This window comes from Marmota flaviventris, chromosome 1 (assembly GCF_047511675.1).
Source record: "Marmota flaviventris isolate mMarFla1 chromosome 1, mMarFla1.hap1, whole genome shotgun sequence".
NCBI classification, from domain to species: domain Eukaryota; kingdom Metazoa; phylum Chordata; class Mammalia; order Rodentia; family Sciuridae; genus Marmota; species Marmota flaviventris.
Window position 1 is genome coordinate 166311750 of NC_092498.1, and position 14227 is coordinate 166325976.

At 46.5% G+C, this 14227-nt stretch overlaps 1 protein-coding gene across 1 annotated transcript in view; it reads left to right on the forward strand.

The window, feature by feature from the left end:
• The first annotated feature begins 4281 nt into the window (after positions 1 to 4281).
• Positions 4282 to 14227, forward strand: part of Cacna2d3 (calcium voltage-gated channel auxiliary subunit alpha2delta 3) — an 872527-nt gene continuing 862581 nt past the window's right edge. Inside the window, exons 1-2 of the mRNA XM_027947835.2 lie at positions 4282 to 4403; positions 5088 to 5169. Coding sequence (XP_027803636.1) covers positions 4282 to 4403; positions 5088 to 5169 — 204 coding nt within the window. The remainder of the gene's footprint in view (positions 4404 to 5087; positions 5170 to 14227) is intronic.

Consider the following 14227-nt stretch of genomic DNA (forward strand, 5'->3'; position numbering starts at 1 on the left):
ACTATTTTCTTAAACCAATCATACACTGATAGCCAGGTGGGTTGCTTCTTTTGGTGATAATGTGACCATGAATAATTGCATATCTGCATCATTTAGTAAATTGGAAGGTAAATTCCCAGAAAAGGAATTGCTGTGTTAAAGGTTCAAGTGTTTGCCATTTTGGTAGTTCAGGGTGAAACAGTTTGCATCACAGGCTTTAAACTGGTGTCCCTTTCTAATCTAGAGCAGTAGATGTTTACTGGTTCATTTTGTCTCTATACCCATTTAAGTATCCTGACAAGGAAATCACAATATACCCTACTCTAAATCAGAATTTTTAAACAAGATCAATATGATGCCTTATCTGGCAATATCAAAGAAAAATAAAATAAGAGTAATTTATACTAAAAATACTTGGTATTTGACTATGTAAAAGTGTTTGTGCAAGATATAACAAAGTCTTATTTGCAGAGTGTGAAGAGCAAACCACAGAGAAAAACCCCAAATGGTGACTCTGGAGCTGTATAACCTTGTACTGTTGGGGGAGGTGACTTTCCCAAATGGAAAAAACAAAAACAATTAAAAAACAAACAAACAAACAAACTAAAAACCCCTCACCACCCAACCAACCAACCAACCAAACAAACAAAACCTCTTGGTAAGGATCTGAGAAAACAACAACAACAACAACAACAAAAACTTCTTTATTTACATAGTGTTTTAATTCCTGGAAAATTCAGTGTTTATTTAAACCATGCAAAAACTTCTTTGTATTTATATATAAAATGGATTTAAGTTCTGGATTCAGATAGTTGCAAGTGTGTTTTTCTCCTACCTGAATGTGCAATGGGACATTTATAAGTCTTGTGGGGCACAGGACAATTCTTCCTTCTTTTGACCGTCCTGCCCCTATCCACTAAATGCCAGTACAATCCCTAGTTGTTATGGCAAACGGAAGCCCCAACTGCTCAATATGCCCCTGGGGCAGGGGCAGTGCTCTTCTTCCCTGAGAATTGCTGGGGGTGGAAGGGGCTCTTCCTGGGGAATCCGTTTCATACCTTGGGACCAGGTGAACATTTTTAAAACATTCACCTGTTTCATCTTTCATTTCTGTTCAAACCCCACCAGCCAGTGTATCATCATTGGCTGGATTGGGAATGGGGTGTACTGGTCAGCCAAAGTTTCATTTGGCTGGATTCAGGTTCTACTGAGAGCTGGGTGTGGGAATATATGCTTCTGGGTGAAGATGGCAAATAGGATCTGATGCATGATGCTGCATTTGGTATACTGGAGGGTGCTCTTGGCTGTGGCTATATGAACCCCCTGACCTGAAATCAGGTGGTTACCTTCTTTAAGCAGCTGTGTGTTTTTGGACTAGCGACTAAATTCCAGCTTCACTGTCCTCTGTTAAATAAGAGTCTAGGACCAGGTAGCTTAGAGATCCCTTTCTACACTGATTTTTGTGATTCTGAAAGAAATGACAGATTATATACAAGTGGTAGGACCCCAAATCTCCGCAACACTTCGAGTTCTGAAAATTTTAGATATCAGATAAATTTTAAAAAATTTGATATAGTAGGAGACATTTTGTGCGATCCATATTAAATGTTATGCAAATCATGTTCTGCCTAAGATGGACTGTGTGTAACCGTTATAAATGCTCAAAATGCTAGACTCCTGGAGCTGCAACTCCTGTGCCCAGGCTCCTTTCTCTTACACTTTAGTTGCTCTGAAACAACTTCAGAGTTCCCCTGTTCAGGCTGGCAGAGCATAATGACTTCATTATCAAATGTCATGACCTTGGTGTCCACTGGCCTTCGGTGTACTCCAGCAGTCAGGTGGTTGTTTAAGCATGACTAAGCTGTATCATTTCTCTGTGCCTACATTTTTTTTCATCAGTTAATAGGTATAACAATAGTAAGAGTGTCACTGGCACTTTTTCTTCATGTACACTACTGCTGGTGGCTGGTCAAAGTGTATTATTATGCAGTCATCATTATGCCTTTTGGGGTACAGCCCGTTGCCCTCCTAGTTTGCAACCACCACATCGCCTGATTTGTTCACCTCTAGTTTCCCAGCATGTCCAACCGTGCCTGTCATGTAAAAGATGCTAGGTCATTATTGAGCGGATGAACAACGGGTGAGTGCATGAAGGGCTGTTTATGTAGACACCACAGAGAAACGGATGAAGTCTTACAAATAAGGGCTAGCACGAGTACCCGTTCATTCACTCACACATTCATTTAGAAAGAAGGTTCTTGCATTCTGACAGGAAAATTCATTTTCTTGCAGCCCCCAATTTGAGTGTTAAAGCCTTCCGGACCGCTTGCCCTGGGGGTCAGGCCGTGCTTGGCTCGGCTTGGGAAGGACTGGCACGTTTTCAGAGGCGGGAGGTGTGCACAGAAGCGGAGAATTCATTATAACCGGTTAGTCATCCGAAGAGATTGTAGACATTGCCGTGGGCGGAGCGCACCTGGCGTTTCCCCCCAGTGCAGCCTGTTCCCTGCGCTGCTCCCCTAGGTGCGAGCGCGACTTGCCAAAGCCCACCAGAGCCCAGGGTCTGCTGACACTTGGAAAAAGCTCCTATGGCCCATCGGTGGTCCTTTGCCCCTTGCAGCCAACTCTGATATCAATCCTAATATCCGCTGGGTTAACTTTTTTCAGGGATTGCTGGGCAGGCAAGCCGGCCTGGATCGTAGCCCAACACCACTCGGAGGAGGCTGGAGCCCACCCTTACTTCCCTGCAACCTGAGGGTGCAGAGGCCAAGGGCAGGTGACAGGGTGGAACGAAAGGGCCCTGCTGCAGAAAAGCAGGCAAATAAGGAGAACCTAGGCAGCTGGAGCGCTGGAAGACTAGGCAACGTCAGGAGCGCGCGGCTTGCCAGGGTCACCCGAGTTGCGCTCGGTCGGGAGAGGATGACTCAGCCTCAATCGGGTCGGTCTTTACCGCCAGCCCGCGCGAGGGCTCCACAAAGTTCCTAGTCACATCCCAGACCTCGAATGGGGACAAGGGGCTCCGAGAGATGGGTCCCGGGGTGGGGGAGGTGATGGGAAGAGCCGCCGGGAAACCTGATTCGGGGCGCCCAGGGGTTTCCCCCGACTTCCTTTTGCCTCGCCCCCCTCCTCTGCGGGCGGCCACACTGCACCTCAGCCGGCGCTCCGCGGCTCCTGTCCAGAGAGCTGGGGCTGGCGTGAGAAGCCGGTGGGGAATCTTTTTCCCCCCGGAATCAAGGGTGTCCGCGGGTCAGGAGGGACTCGGCGCCGCATTTGCTTCCTCTCAGCCCTGACATCCGGCTGCGGGCACTTGCCACAACGGCGCTGACCCCCGGCCTCAGCCGGCTGGTGCGAGGGCAGCTCCGAAAGCCCCGGGCCCACGGTAGGGAGCGCCAGGGGCGGCTGCGCTGCGGGCCAACGCCAGAGCCCTGCGCTCGTGCGCCCGCGCCACGGCCGCAGCGCCTCCCTCCGCTCCTTCTCCAGTCGGGCGCCGCGGCCCAGGAGCAGCTGTGGGCGGCCACGCAGCGGTGCCCTAGACAGAGCCCCCAGTCCCATCCCCACCCTGCTCCGCCCCGCGTGCGACCCCCTCCGCCGCCTCGAGGCGGCCCCTTTCTCACACTTCTGCTTCTTTACCCGGAAAATTGAGCGACCTGGGTGGGGGTCGCGTCACCTCTAGGCTCCTCGTACTTCGACCCCGCCGGACCTAACCTGGCCCGGCCCGGAGGCGGTCGGAGCACGCGGCGCACAGTCCGAGCAGTCACTGGCAAAGTGTGGGGCGCCGGGCCCTGGGCCTCCCTTCTGCGCCCCCACTCCCACCCCTGCTCGGGTCGCCAGGGCCTGAGGCCAGCCCCGGGGCAGTCCGAGAGTCGCGCCCGCGGCGGCGGACTGCAGAGTTGTAAAGAACTCGCGGCCGCAGTGGGCCGGGCGGGGCAGGGCGCGATCGGCCGCGGCCAAGGACACTGGAGTTTGCGAGTCCCCGCCGGCGAGGCGCCTCGCGCCCTCCCGCCGCTGCCCGCCGGACTCCCCGGGGCCGCTGAGGCGGGGCCGGGCGGCAGCCGCTGCGAGAGGCGCGTCTCCCTGCCTCCTCCCGCGCCCGCCTCCCTCCCACCTCTCTCCCTCCCTCCTCCTCTCCGCCCTCCCCCCCACCCCGCTCCTTTTTCTGCTCCCCAAGTGAGCCTGGCGCGCGAGAGGCAGGCGGGGCGGCGCAGAGCAGAGCAGGCAGCCCAGCGCGCTCGCCCACCGCCCGCCCGGCGCAGCTCCCCGCGGCCACTCTAGTCGCCGCCGCCGGCGCGTCGGAGAGAGCCCAGCATGGCCGGGCCGGGCTCACAGCGCCGCGCGTCCCGGGGGGCCTCGGCGCTCCTGGCCGCCGCGCTTCTCTACGCCGCGCTGGGGGATGTGGTGCGCTCGGAGCAGCAGATCCCGCTCTCCGTGTAAGTGCCGGGTGCTGCGCCGCCCGGGGAGGGGACCCCGCCGCCCGCCACCCACTGTGCCCAAGTTTGGGCACCTGCAGGTGCGGCTGGACAGGACCTGCCGGGGGCGCCGGCCTCCCCGGCCTCGCCTCTCGCACCTGCCTTTCAGGATCAGCGTGAGGCGGCGAAGCTGGGGTGGGATCCTCTCAGCCCTTCCTTCGGGTTGGCGAGTGAGACCTGGAGAGGCTCACCTCAAGTGACAGCACCAAGTTTGGAGCCTGTTTACCGACTCCAACTTCCATGGGCCGTTTAATTACCTCCTTCTTTGCTACCTTGTCATCTCACTTATTTTGTGGGAAGGGGGATGGGTGGTGGATTTTTTTTTCGGACTAGTATGTATGTCCAGCGATGCCAATTTTGGGTGATCAAGTCTTCAGGTAATTGTTCAAATAAAACCCACTGGGCTTTTTGGAGAGCCCGGGAGACTTTGCGCATTCTGAACTATGTGACCCCCCTCGTATCCCCTCCCGCGCTGTGTTCTGCAGTTTGGCACCGGTAGTTTCTGCCAGGGCGCTTTTTCTAGCTTTTCTCCCCTTTTCTTTAATGTTACATTGCTCGGGTTCTTTCAGCCATAGCCCCGTGTGTGCTTGCGTGTCGACTGTGGCACGAGTGTTACATTTCATCCTGTGCCCTTTCTCCCTGTAGGGTGAAGCTGTGGGCCTCCGCTTTTGGTGGAGAGATAAAATCCATCGCTGCTAAGTACTCCGGTTCCCAGCTTCTGCAAAAGGTAAGGTTTCCGTGGTGGCAGGAAGCGATGATTTTTTTTTTTTTTTCCCCAGCACAGAAAATGGAGGCAGATTTAGTTTTCCAAACAAACGTGAGCCCCGAGCTGCATCAGTTATCAGAGGAGTCTCTGATCCCGGTTTCTTGGCATTGTACTGTGCAGTGACTTCTCCCTACCAACCGGTTATTTTTAGATGACACTTGATTCTAAACACAAAGAAAAGCCGGATACTCACTTGCACTGTCCTGGCTGGGGCTTGGAAATTGAGTGTTTTTGCATGGCTTTCCTCTCAGTGTCGGTATTGCTGTTTCAGTGTGAGAGCAGATGCTCCTCGGGCCAAAAAAATGCTAACTTCATCCAAGAGGCAGAACCAGTGCGTGTTTTATGATGTCTTTCACCTTGCATTGGAGGCTCAGTGGGGTTCAGTGTATCAGAGAAAGATGCTGCACTATTGTTTGTCATCCCTGCAGTTGTACAATCCCATTATTCCCCAATCATCTAGACCCAGGGCTGGGATGCATTACATCATTACAGATAAGGAGAATGAATGTGGTTATCTTTCCACTCAGCTGCACTGCCGAGTAATAACCTATGAGAGTAGTCCACAAACTTAAGAAATTGGTCTGTGTCCATATAATTCTGGAGAGTAATGAGAACGGAGAATTGATTATTAGGCTTTTATCAGAAGCTGCATCAATTTTAATTCAAGCAGGCAGCATTATGCTTAAAATTACATTGTGAGATACATGGTCCTTCGTTCTCCCCTCCAAGAAATACAGAAAAAGAATGGGCCAGGGAAGACAGAATAGAGAGCTTTAAGAGAATTTCAAGTTAGCAAATCAACAAGGATTAATCCACATATTCTCCTGGCAAATAGAAAATAAAATTGGCCTAGAGGGGGATAGTTCTCTGAAAATGGGTACAAACAGCTTAAATTGTTAAGTTAACTTTTAAGCATTTTTAAATGTGTTTTTTGGGCCAACGTACCATATGTGTTGTGCATGCTGCCTGGTAACCAAGTACGTATTTTATTTATGGCATTCCATTTCAGAGAGTAGCATTTTTGGGGACATTATATGAAACAGTTTCTCCCATGAAATCCAAATATCATAATAAAGCATCACCCCACAGTGAGATGACAAGGTATGTGGACTTAAACATTTCCAGTAGCCCATATTCCTTGAAACCGTTGGAAAAAATTGTTTGCTCACCTCTGTAATTTGGGAAGTTCAATAGTCAGCTGATATAAACTTGATTCTATGATATGCCTTTACAGAAGGTGATATTTTATATACCTGTGGTCTTCCTTTCAGGAATTGCCTTTTCCCCTTATATTATTGTCCTTTGGACCAGACCCAGTCTGTACTCTGCTTTGGCTTTTTATCTACTTGTCGGATGTTGTATGTGAAGAGCTCTGAACTGTGACATTGCCTGTGTGTTTTCCTTATGCTTTTAAAGAACAGAACATTTTGTATAACTTTAAAGAAATATTTTTTCACCTGCATGTTTTAGTTGTAGCAACTCTGAAAGAATCCCTTCAGAGCCTCCCCCCCATATTTTCTATCTCACATTTGGTGGTAGCCTATGAAATATGATTTTTTTCCTTTCTGAAGTTAAAAAAAACACACGCACACACAGATTGCACAAAACCCCATCAACCCTATTATTGGTTATTCTATAATAGCAGATTGGAAACAGCTAAAATGCTTCTCTTACCTTCTCATCAGCATCCTTTCTGATATTGAATTCACTAGCCTTGCTTTGCTTTTGTCATGTTTGCAGCTTGACAATTGTGAAATTATTTCCAGCTGTTTATGGCTTTGTTGTCATTTCTTGCTGCTGCTTGGTATTTTGTGATCTGATGCGAGGGGCAGGTGAGGTGTTGTTCAGCATGAGGTTCCAGAATGGGTATCTGCTTTAGCACTTGATTGGCAATCATCTGCCCTGGGAGGTCCTGAAATGCCCATGGCTTCAGATTGCTTTGCAAGGACTTTCATGAGTGTTAGGAAAGATATGCTAGACAAGTTGGGAAACATTTTTGCAGGTATCTTTTGGCCATCTCAGTCTATCACTTCCCAAATATGATTGTGTTCTTAAAATTAGCAAAGAACGTTGGTATAGAGAGTTCAGGGTATGAAAGGGAAAAGATCTGAGATGCTTGGAGTGTGGGAGGTCTAACATCATTTGAAAAAGCAAGAAAATAGTTGCCTCTCTTGCTTTTTTTTTTTTTCCCCAAGTTTTTTGGCCACTCATGCAAGGAATTACTCCTCTAAACCAAAGCTCTATGCATCTATCCATCACTTCACTGAATCCTTACCAATTAAGAGGCTTTCAAAATAAGTTAGCAAACTGGATTAGAAAATGCAACATTGTATTAAGGGAACTCAAAGGTGGCAATAACATGTTCTGTAATAGACTGTAATTGCACTTTTAAGGAATGGACATTTAAACTTGATTTTCAGTTAAGAAAGTTGTAATGTACACCCGCTATGTAATTTTATGTATTGTAATTTTACGTATTTTATGTAATTTCTTTAATCGACACTTCATGTTGTGATTCAGGGGAGTATATTCAATTTTAAAATGGGAGTTTAGTAATTTTTGCAGTATGGCCTAAACTTTACAAAGTAACTATTGTAAATAGAAGTTAAATAAGAATTGGCCATCTATTTTAAGGTGTTTGAAGACTTGGAAAACTGCCATGGGTAACATGTTTTCATCAGGTACTATAATTTAAGATGGTAGCATTATTGCTAATTTCATCAGAGTAAACACAAACATTTAGCAATATACTTCATTGTCACATTAGAAAGGAGAATTATTTTCTCCTTTGTTTCTGTTTGATACTGTGGGTTTTTTTTTTTTTTTTTACTTTATATTACAACAATATATTAGGTTTTCAATGCCAGACTTTCTCATATATTTTTTTTGTCTTAGTTGAGCACAGAAATAGCAACCAATTAATACTATATGAAGGGAGTATTTTTGGTTTTATAAAATGCAGCAAGGCATACTTGTGCAAAGTTGTATATTTTCTGAACACAGTAGAAGATAGTGGGACTCGAATGTTGGTGTGAGTCTCAAGAGGTTTCGAGATTGTTAGAGCACAGTAAGCCCAGGAAGGGTAAAAAGTACTGGTGTGCTGCTCTGTGCCTGGCTGGCAGATCCTGCAGGGGTTTCCATTCACTTCAACTTGTAATTAACTTTCTTTTTTCACACATTCACTCCAGCATTAGGCAACCCCATTCCTTCTCTCCCCATTTCCCCCAAAGAATGCTGTTTGTTGGGTTCTTTGGGGGAGGCCTGGTTTCATCACCTCACTATTTTGGGATTCAGTGAGAAACATTCCAGTAGGTCTGTGAACCTGGGTTGTTAAACTTATAGGCTCTGCACCTTTAGCATTCATACTAAAAGACATCTAGCCTGCATGATTCTCATTTCATCCTCCTTAGGGGGATTTTGGTAGGAACTGAGTTTTTCATTCTGTTGAGGCTTACATTTGCAGGAGTGAAAGTTCATGGGGACCAAGAGTTCCCATTACATTTTCCAGAATCGTGATGATAAATACACGACAGAAATATAGGTAATATGTGTCTCTGCCATTAAAGTCAGAGCAGAATTGACATTTGCCTTGGATGCCTCCTGCAGCACTTACCAGGCACACTCTTCTTGGAATGCACAACCAAGATTTTGTGTTATCAACTATTTATTGAGAGATTGGCTTTAATACATAAACTTGATGTCTCTTTCCACAGGACAGAGTCAGCAAAGTAAAAGGTTGATTCCTTAAGCCATTTTTATAATTATGACTTTTCATCAATGTGGAAATCGATGGACTTTTAAATAATTAAAAAGGAATAATTCACGCACTAGGACCTGAGTAGCGGTGCTGTAGCTGCCTGTAGGAAGCCTGACATTACAGATTATGAAGGAGGCTCTATTTTGTGGAACATTTGTGTTGTTGAATAAACACAGTTAGCTCCCATCCCAAAAGAGAAATGCATTTGGCCTATGCTGCCGGTGCCTTAATTCACAGCACCACTTCAAGTGACTCGACTTTTCCCCTGCAGATTATTTTTTAAAGCCTTGAAATTTCTGAAATGACAGTTTTCAATCTTTCTGGACAGTTGATTGGTTTTAGTAGCCCAATCACTAGGATGTGCATTTTAGGCAAATATCCAATTACACTTGCAAACTCACACATGGTTGGTCACTTGGTAAGTTTTTTCATAAACCTCTTTCATTCATTCTTTTTCTTTCTTTTTTTTTTTAATCTTTCTTAAAATTCCTTTCCCATCAGATACATTCTACTTCATCTTGCTCAGGTGATTTTACAGATGCTAGTCACAATAAAGGGAAATGAAAATAAAGGCATGATTTTCTTGTTGGAGGCAGACTTCAGATATTTATTCCAATGTGGTTATTTAGATTTGATGTTTTTATATGGTGTTTGAATGCTGTTTTAATTAATTAATTAATTAGTTTGTTCTAATACCAGTTTGATTTTAGGCAAACATGTGAATACCAAACCACCTAACAATTATGAGAGCTGTCAGGCATGGGCAAGCACAATTAGAACTTCCAGTTTTTGATGAAGACATAGCTATGTATTAGAATGAACAGAAGTGAAATAACTGTGAAGTGATTACCCCCAATACCTGCAGCTCTTTCAGGTGTTTCGTTTCCTTGCAATTTGAAGTACATACTCACAGGAGGGCTAGGTTGGGATTTTAAGCCTTTTTCAGGTTTTGATTGATCCTCAGTCTGTGTTTAGTGTTCCCATTTAGGATGATCAATGAATGACTTGGTGTGCTGGGCTTACCTTTGAGAAGTGCACCTTCTCACATAAGCAGGATCCTTTGTTTCAGGGTTGTCATTAATCCAGATTTGCTATCATAGAAGCCTACTTTATCCAAACACACATTGTCTATCAATTGTCTATCAAGCAGTGAGCATTTAGATCTGGATCCCCCCCTCGCACCTTTCATAGTTACAGTGCTGGTTGAAAGAGCCTCGGAGCTGAGCCCTCCAGTGTCTTCTAGATGGAAAATTTTAGCAGGTGGTGAGTTCCCCAAGCCATGGTGGTTTGACTTAGGGGTTTTGCAGTGGCCGAGACTGAGAAAGAAATTAAATAGATGTTATAAAATGCCAGTCTATAAATTAGCAGATGAGACCCCCCATTTTAATGTCATTTTTACACAAAGAGACATAATGGCCTGTGTTTCACCTCGAGTGGCTGAAGGGAAGCTTTTGAGTATCATTCAGTGAGAGGAAGAGTTCCTAATGTCAGGCTTTGGTGATCTTCGGCTGTCCTTTTCAGTCCATTAAACAGGACTTAGCCTGTCCTTCAAGACAGGAAGATAAAATGGTGAGGAAGAGGAGGGTGGGATTTCCCTGAATACTTAGTGATGGGCAGATTCCCTTAAGGCAGTTGCTCCTGAATATGAGGCACTGCCAGGACCCTCTCCAGAGGAATCCAACCTGTGTCCCAACCCTGGGTATGTTGGGCATCTGTGAGGCTAACATGTTGTAGGGGGTGTCTGTGTACCTAGCCAGCCCAGCTGCTTTCTAGAATCAAGTTATTTTTTTTACAACGAAACTCTGTAAAGGGTCTGATATATTTCTACCAAGTGGTAAGCATTTCAATTTTTCATCTGCTTTGAACAAGTTCAAATAAGGTGCTACATTTATAAGGAGTATGAAATGTATGTGTTTCATCGCTCCTCAGTTACCCCAAATCAAGATTATGAAAATAAACAACCCACAAGCCAAACGGTTAGTGTGTGCATTCGAAGGCTGTATTGGGAAAGAGAGCATTATCTCTTGACAAGGAATAGATGGTGGTTGCTTCACTCTGTGCACTTCAGAGTATTTATCTTGGCACCCGTTATTGGAAAACAGTACCCTCCCAAGGTTAAAAGAGCTGTTATCCATGTAAGCAATCTGAACAGGCAAGTTGGGCAGGGCTGTAATGCTGTGGGTTCACCCAAAGGACCTCTGGTTATCCATTTTAGGGCAAGCAACTTCCCATCGATTCTGGGGGTTGAACATGCCATTACCATTATCCTTATTAAGTTTTTTTGCGAGTGCGTGCGCCTGTGCCAATAAAAGTGGAGGCTGCTCATAACAGAATGTGCCAGATGCTGCCTGTTGTTGGAGAAGCCTGTTCTTGTCCTCTTGGTTGTTCTGAGAGAGTGAGCCAGGGTGCTGGGACAGAACCCAGTGACCCAGTCCCCCAGGCTTAGATTTGTCCAGTGTGAGAGATTTCATATGCAGCTGGAATGTGAGAACCTGCTGAGATCAGGACCAGCTGTATAATTCGCACGGCCCATTGCAAAGTGCAGAATTCCATGTTAAAAAATTATTTAGCATCTCAAGATGATGACAGTAGAGCATTAAACCAAGTGTGGGGTCCACCGGGCCCTGGCTAAGCCCCCTGTGGGTTAGGCTGCCTTCAGTTTGGTGCTCTGCTTTTTCCTTCTTTGTAGCTCATCCATTCAGCCCCGTTCAGTCTGTGGAATTCTATGTGGTAATAGATGGAGAGCTTGGGGTATTTCCAGAGATGCCCGTCCTTGGAGATTCAATGTTGTCGGTGAAGGAAAGGCCACTGGCTTAGCAGCTCTGTCTGCTTATCTTTTCCATCTGCATTTCCTAAGTAGCCTTGGGTAAATGGTTGCATCTAATAGTAAAAGCAGATAGCATTCACTGTGCAGTCTCTCTATTCCAGGTCCTGTGATAAGCCCTTTTCGTCTGTTATCTCACTAAATTCTCTCAACAACCTAATGAGGCCTAGAGTGTCATTCATCCCACTTTACAGATTTAGAAGCTGAGGCTTGCAGAAGTGAAGCAGCCTCCCTAAGGTGACTGAGATTCATCTTGAATCTGCATACCTGGCCATGGAGTTGCACTCTCTCATTTTTTGTGTTATCTTTTCCCACCTCAGTTCCTGTTTGGAAAAAAAAAAAAGAAGAAGAATACTCGAGTTTCTCTTTCTCAGGAGTGTTTGGAAGGATTAAGGGAGATAACTTCTGGGAAATTACATCAGAAATAATTAAAGCCTGAGTTAACAGCTGAGAAGACAGTCTTGAAGTTAGATTGACGTGGATTTGAGACTCTGATTTGCCATTTCCTAGTTGGGTCACTTCTAAAAGTGACACTTCTGAACTTGCACATTGAAATGGGAAAGGAGGCCAAAATTGTCTGTCTTTCAGGCTGTGGTGAAGATTGAATGAAATAAAATATGCAAAGCCCTTAGCACAGTACCTGGCACATCAAAGGCTCCGCGGTCAGTGAGTCATGGTCATTATTAGCTGCAGTATAAATACAAGGTCTTCAGGTCATCTTTGCTGAGCAACTGTGGGGCCTGCATATCTGTTGGCTCAATGAGTGAACAAGTGGGTAGATGAGTGAGTGAGGGCTAGGGGTTGGCGTTGTAGCAAGGTGATCACTACCTGGTGCCTGGAAGAGAACCAAGGACCTTAGATTGGAATGGCTGCAGCAGTCACAGCCTCTATCAGGGTGTGTTCTCTGCACTGTGAGGTCAGCACTCTCCTACCTGAGGGGAAGGGGGAGATACCCAGAGAAAACTGTCCCTTGCCACCAGGAATTGGATTACTTACCCTCCTGCGTTGCTCCTCCTGCCACGTGGGCAGTGGGTCAGGCTGAGGAAGTGTCCTTTGTCTGCTCCACAGCCCAGAGAGAGGCCTATAAGCCACAGGAGAGCCCAGCACTTCTGGCCATAGACTCTGCAGCACAGATTTTTGCAGAAGCCACTGCAGACATTCTTTAATCCAAGTGTCCTCGTGGCCAGCATGCCAGGCATTTTCTCCTGTGAGAATGGGCTCTGTAAGGCTTTGGAGAACTCAAGTTCCCCAGGAACTTTATGGGGAGTGATACTGGAGACCATCAGGAGTTTGAGGCATGGCCATCTTCCCTCAGTTCAAGGGGCAGTGAGGTGAAGCCATATGTGGGGACGGCCATCTGTCACCACCCACAGGAGCCACCGAAGGGCATCCTGTGTTCCTTGGCTCTTCCTACTGGTTCTGCCCTTCTCTCTAGAGCTTTCTTGGCAGCTCTGTTGTTGTGTTTTGGCCTTGAGCGTCTGCAGCCCTGTGCTGATCTCCTGAAAGAGATGGAGTGAGTGAAACTGGCCACCCCTCAATGTATAAACAAAGCAACACTTTGAAATCATGGGAGTGGGTTTTTGCTATAGTGGCTGTATAGCTTTTAAAAATTGCTTGTACGTAATGCTATTGTAATTAGCACTGGATATTAGTAAAGTTTCAGTAATGAAAGTAAATCTGCCCAAGCTTTGGTGATTCCACTTAGGCCAGTAATCAGAAAAGTGCCCCAAGAGCCATTTGTTTCTACAGATTGTCAGATTGACTTACCTGGGGGCTTCCCACAATCTACCAAGTGTGTGCATGGTCATAACCTTCTCAGGTAAGAGAGTGGGTTGGAGCTGGACTTTTTTTTTTTTTTTTTGAGTTTTTCCAATGAGCAAAGCATTCTTTGAATGGAAGTAGCTGATGTACAGAATTTGATCTGGCTCCCTCCCTGGGAGAAGACCTGTGTTAGCTGCCTCCCAGATGGGTCTTGAGTCTTAGGGAGGTGGGACAGCTTGCTCCATGGTGGGGCTGGGACTGAAACCTATTATTATTATTATTTTTTTTATAACCCTCAAGCCTCTGAGTTTTCTCTACAGTATGTGCTGCTGGCTTGGCCCATCCCACTGGCACATGACTGGATTCATCTTCAGGACTCACAAAAGATGGGAAGGGCTGGGTGGTTTGGGATGCGGGCACCCTTGCTGTTTTTCCCCCAGATGCTCTGCTCTTAGGTAAGAACCTCCAGACGCGCTCTTCTGGCAGTGAAGACCAGCTTTGTGGATGGCGGAGCCCTTATGAGGTTGGGTACAATTTCCACTGTGGGCTTGTGCCTGCTATGGGATGTGCGTGATTTCTGATAGAGAATGGAAAGGCTGATTGCTAGGTCCCTAGTTCATAGGGAAAAACGGGGTGTCAGGTAGCCTCCACCACTGTCCTCAGCTTGGAAAGTGGAG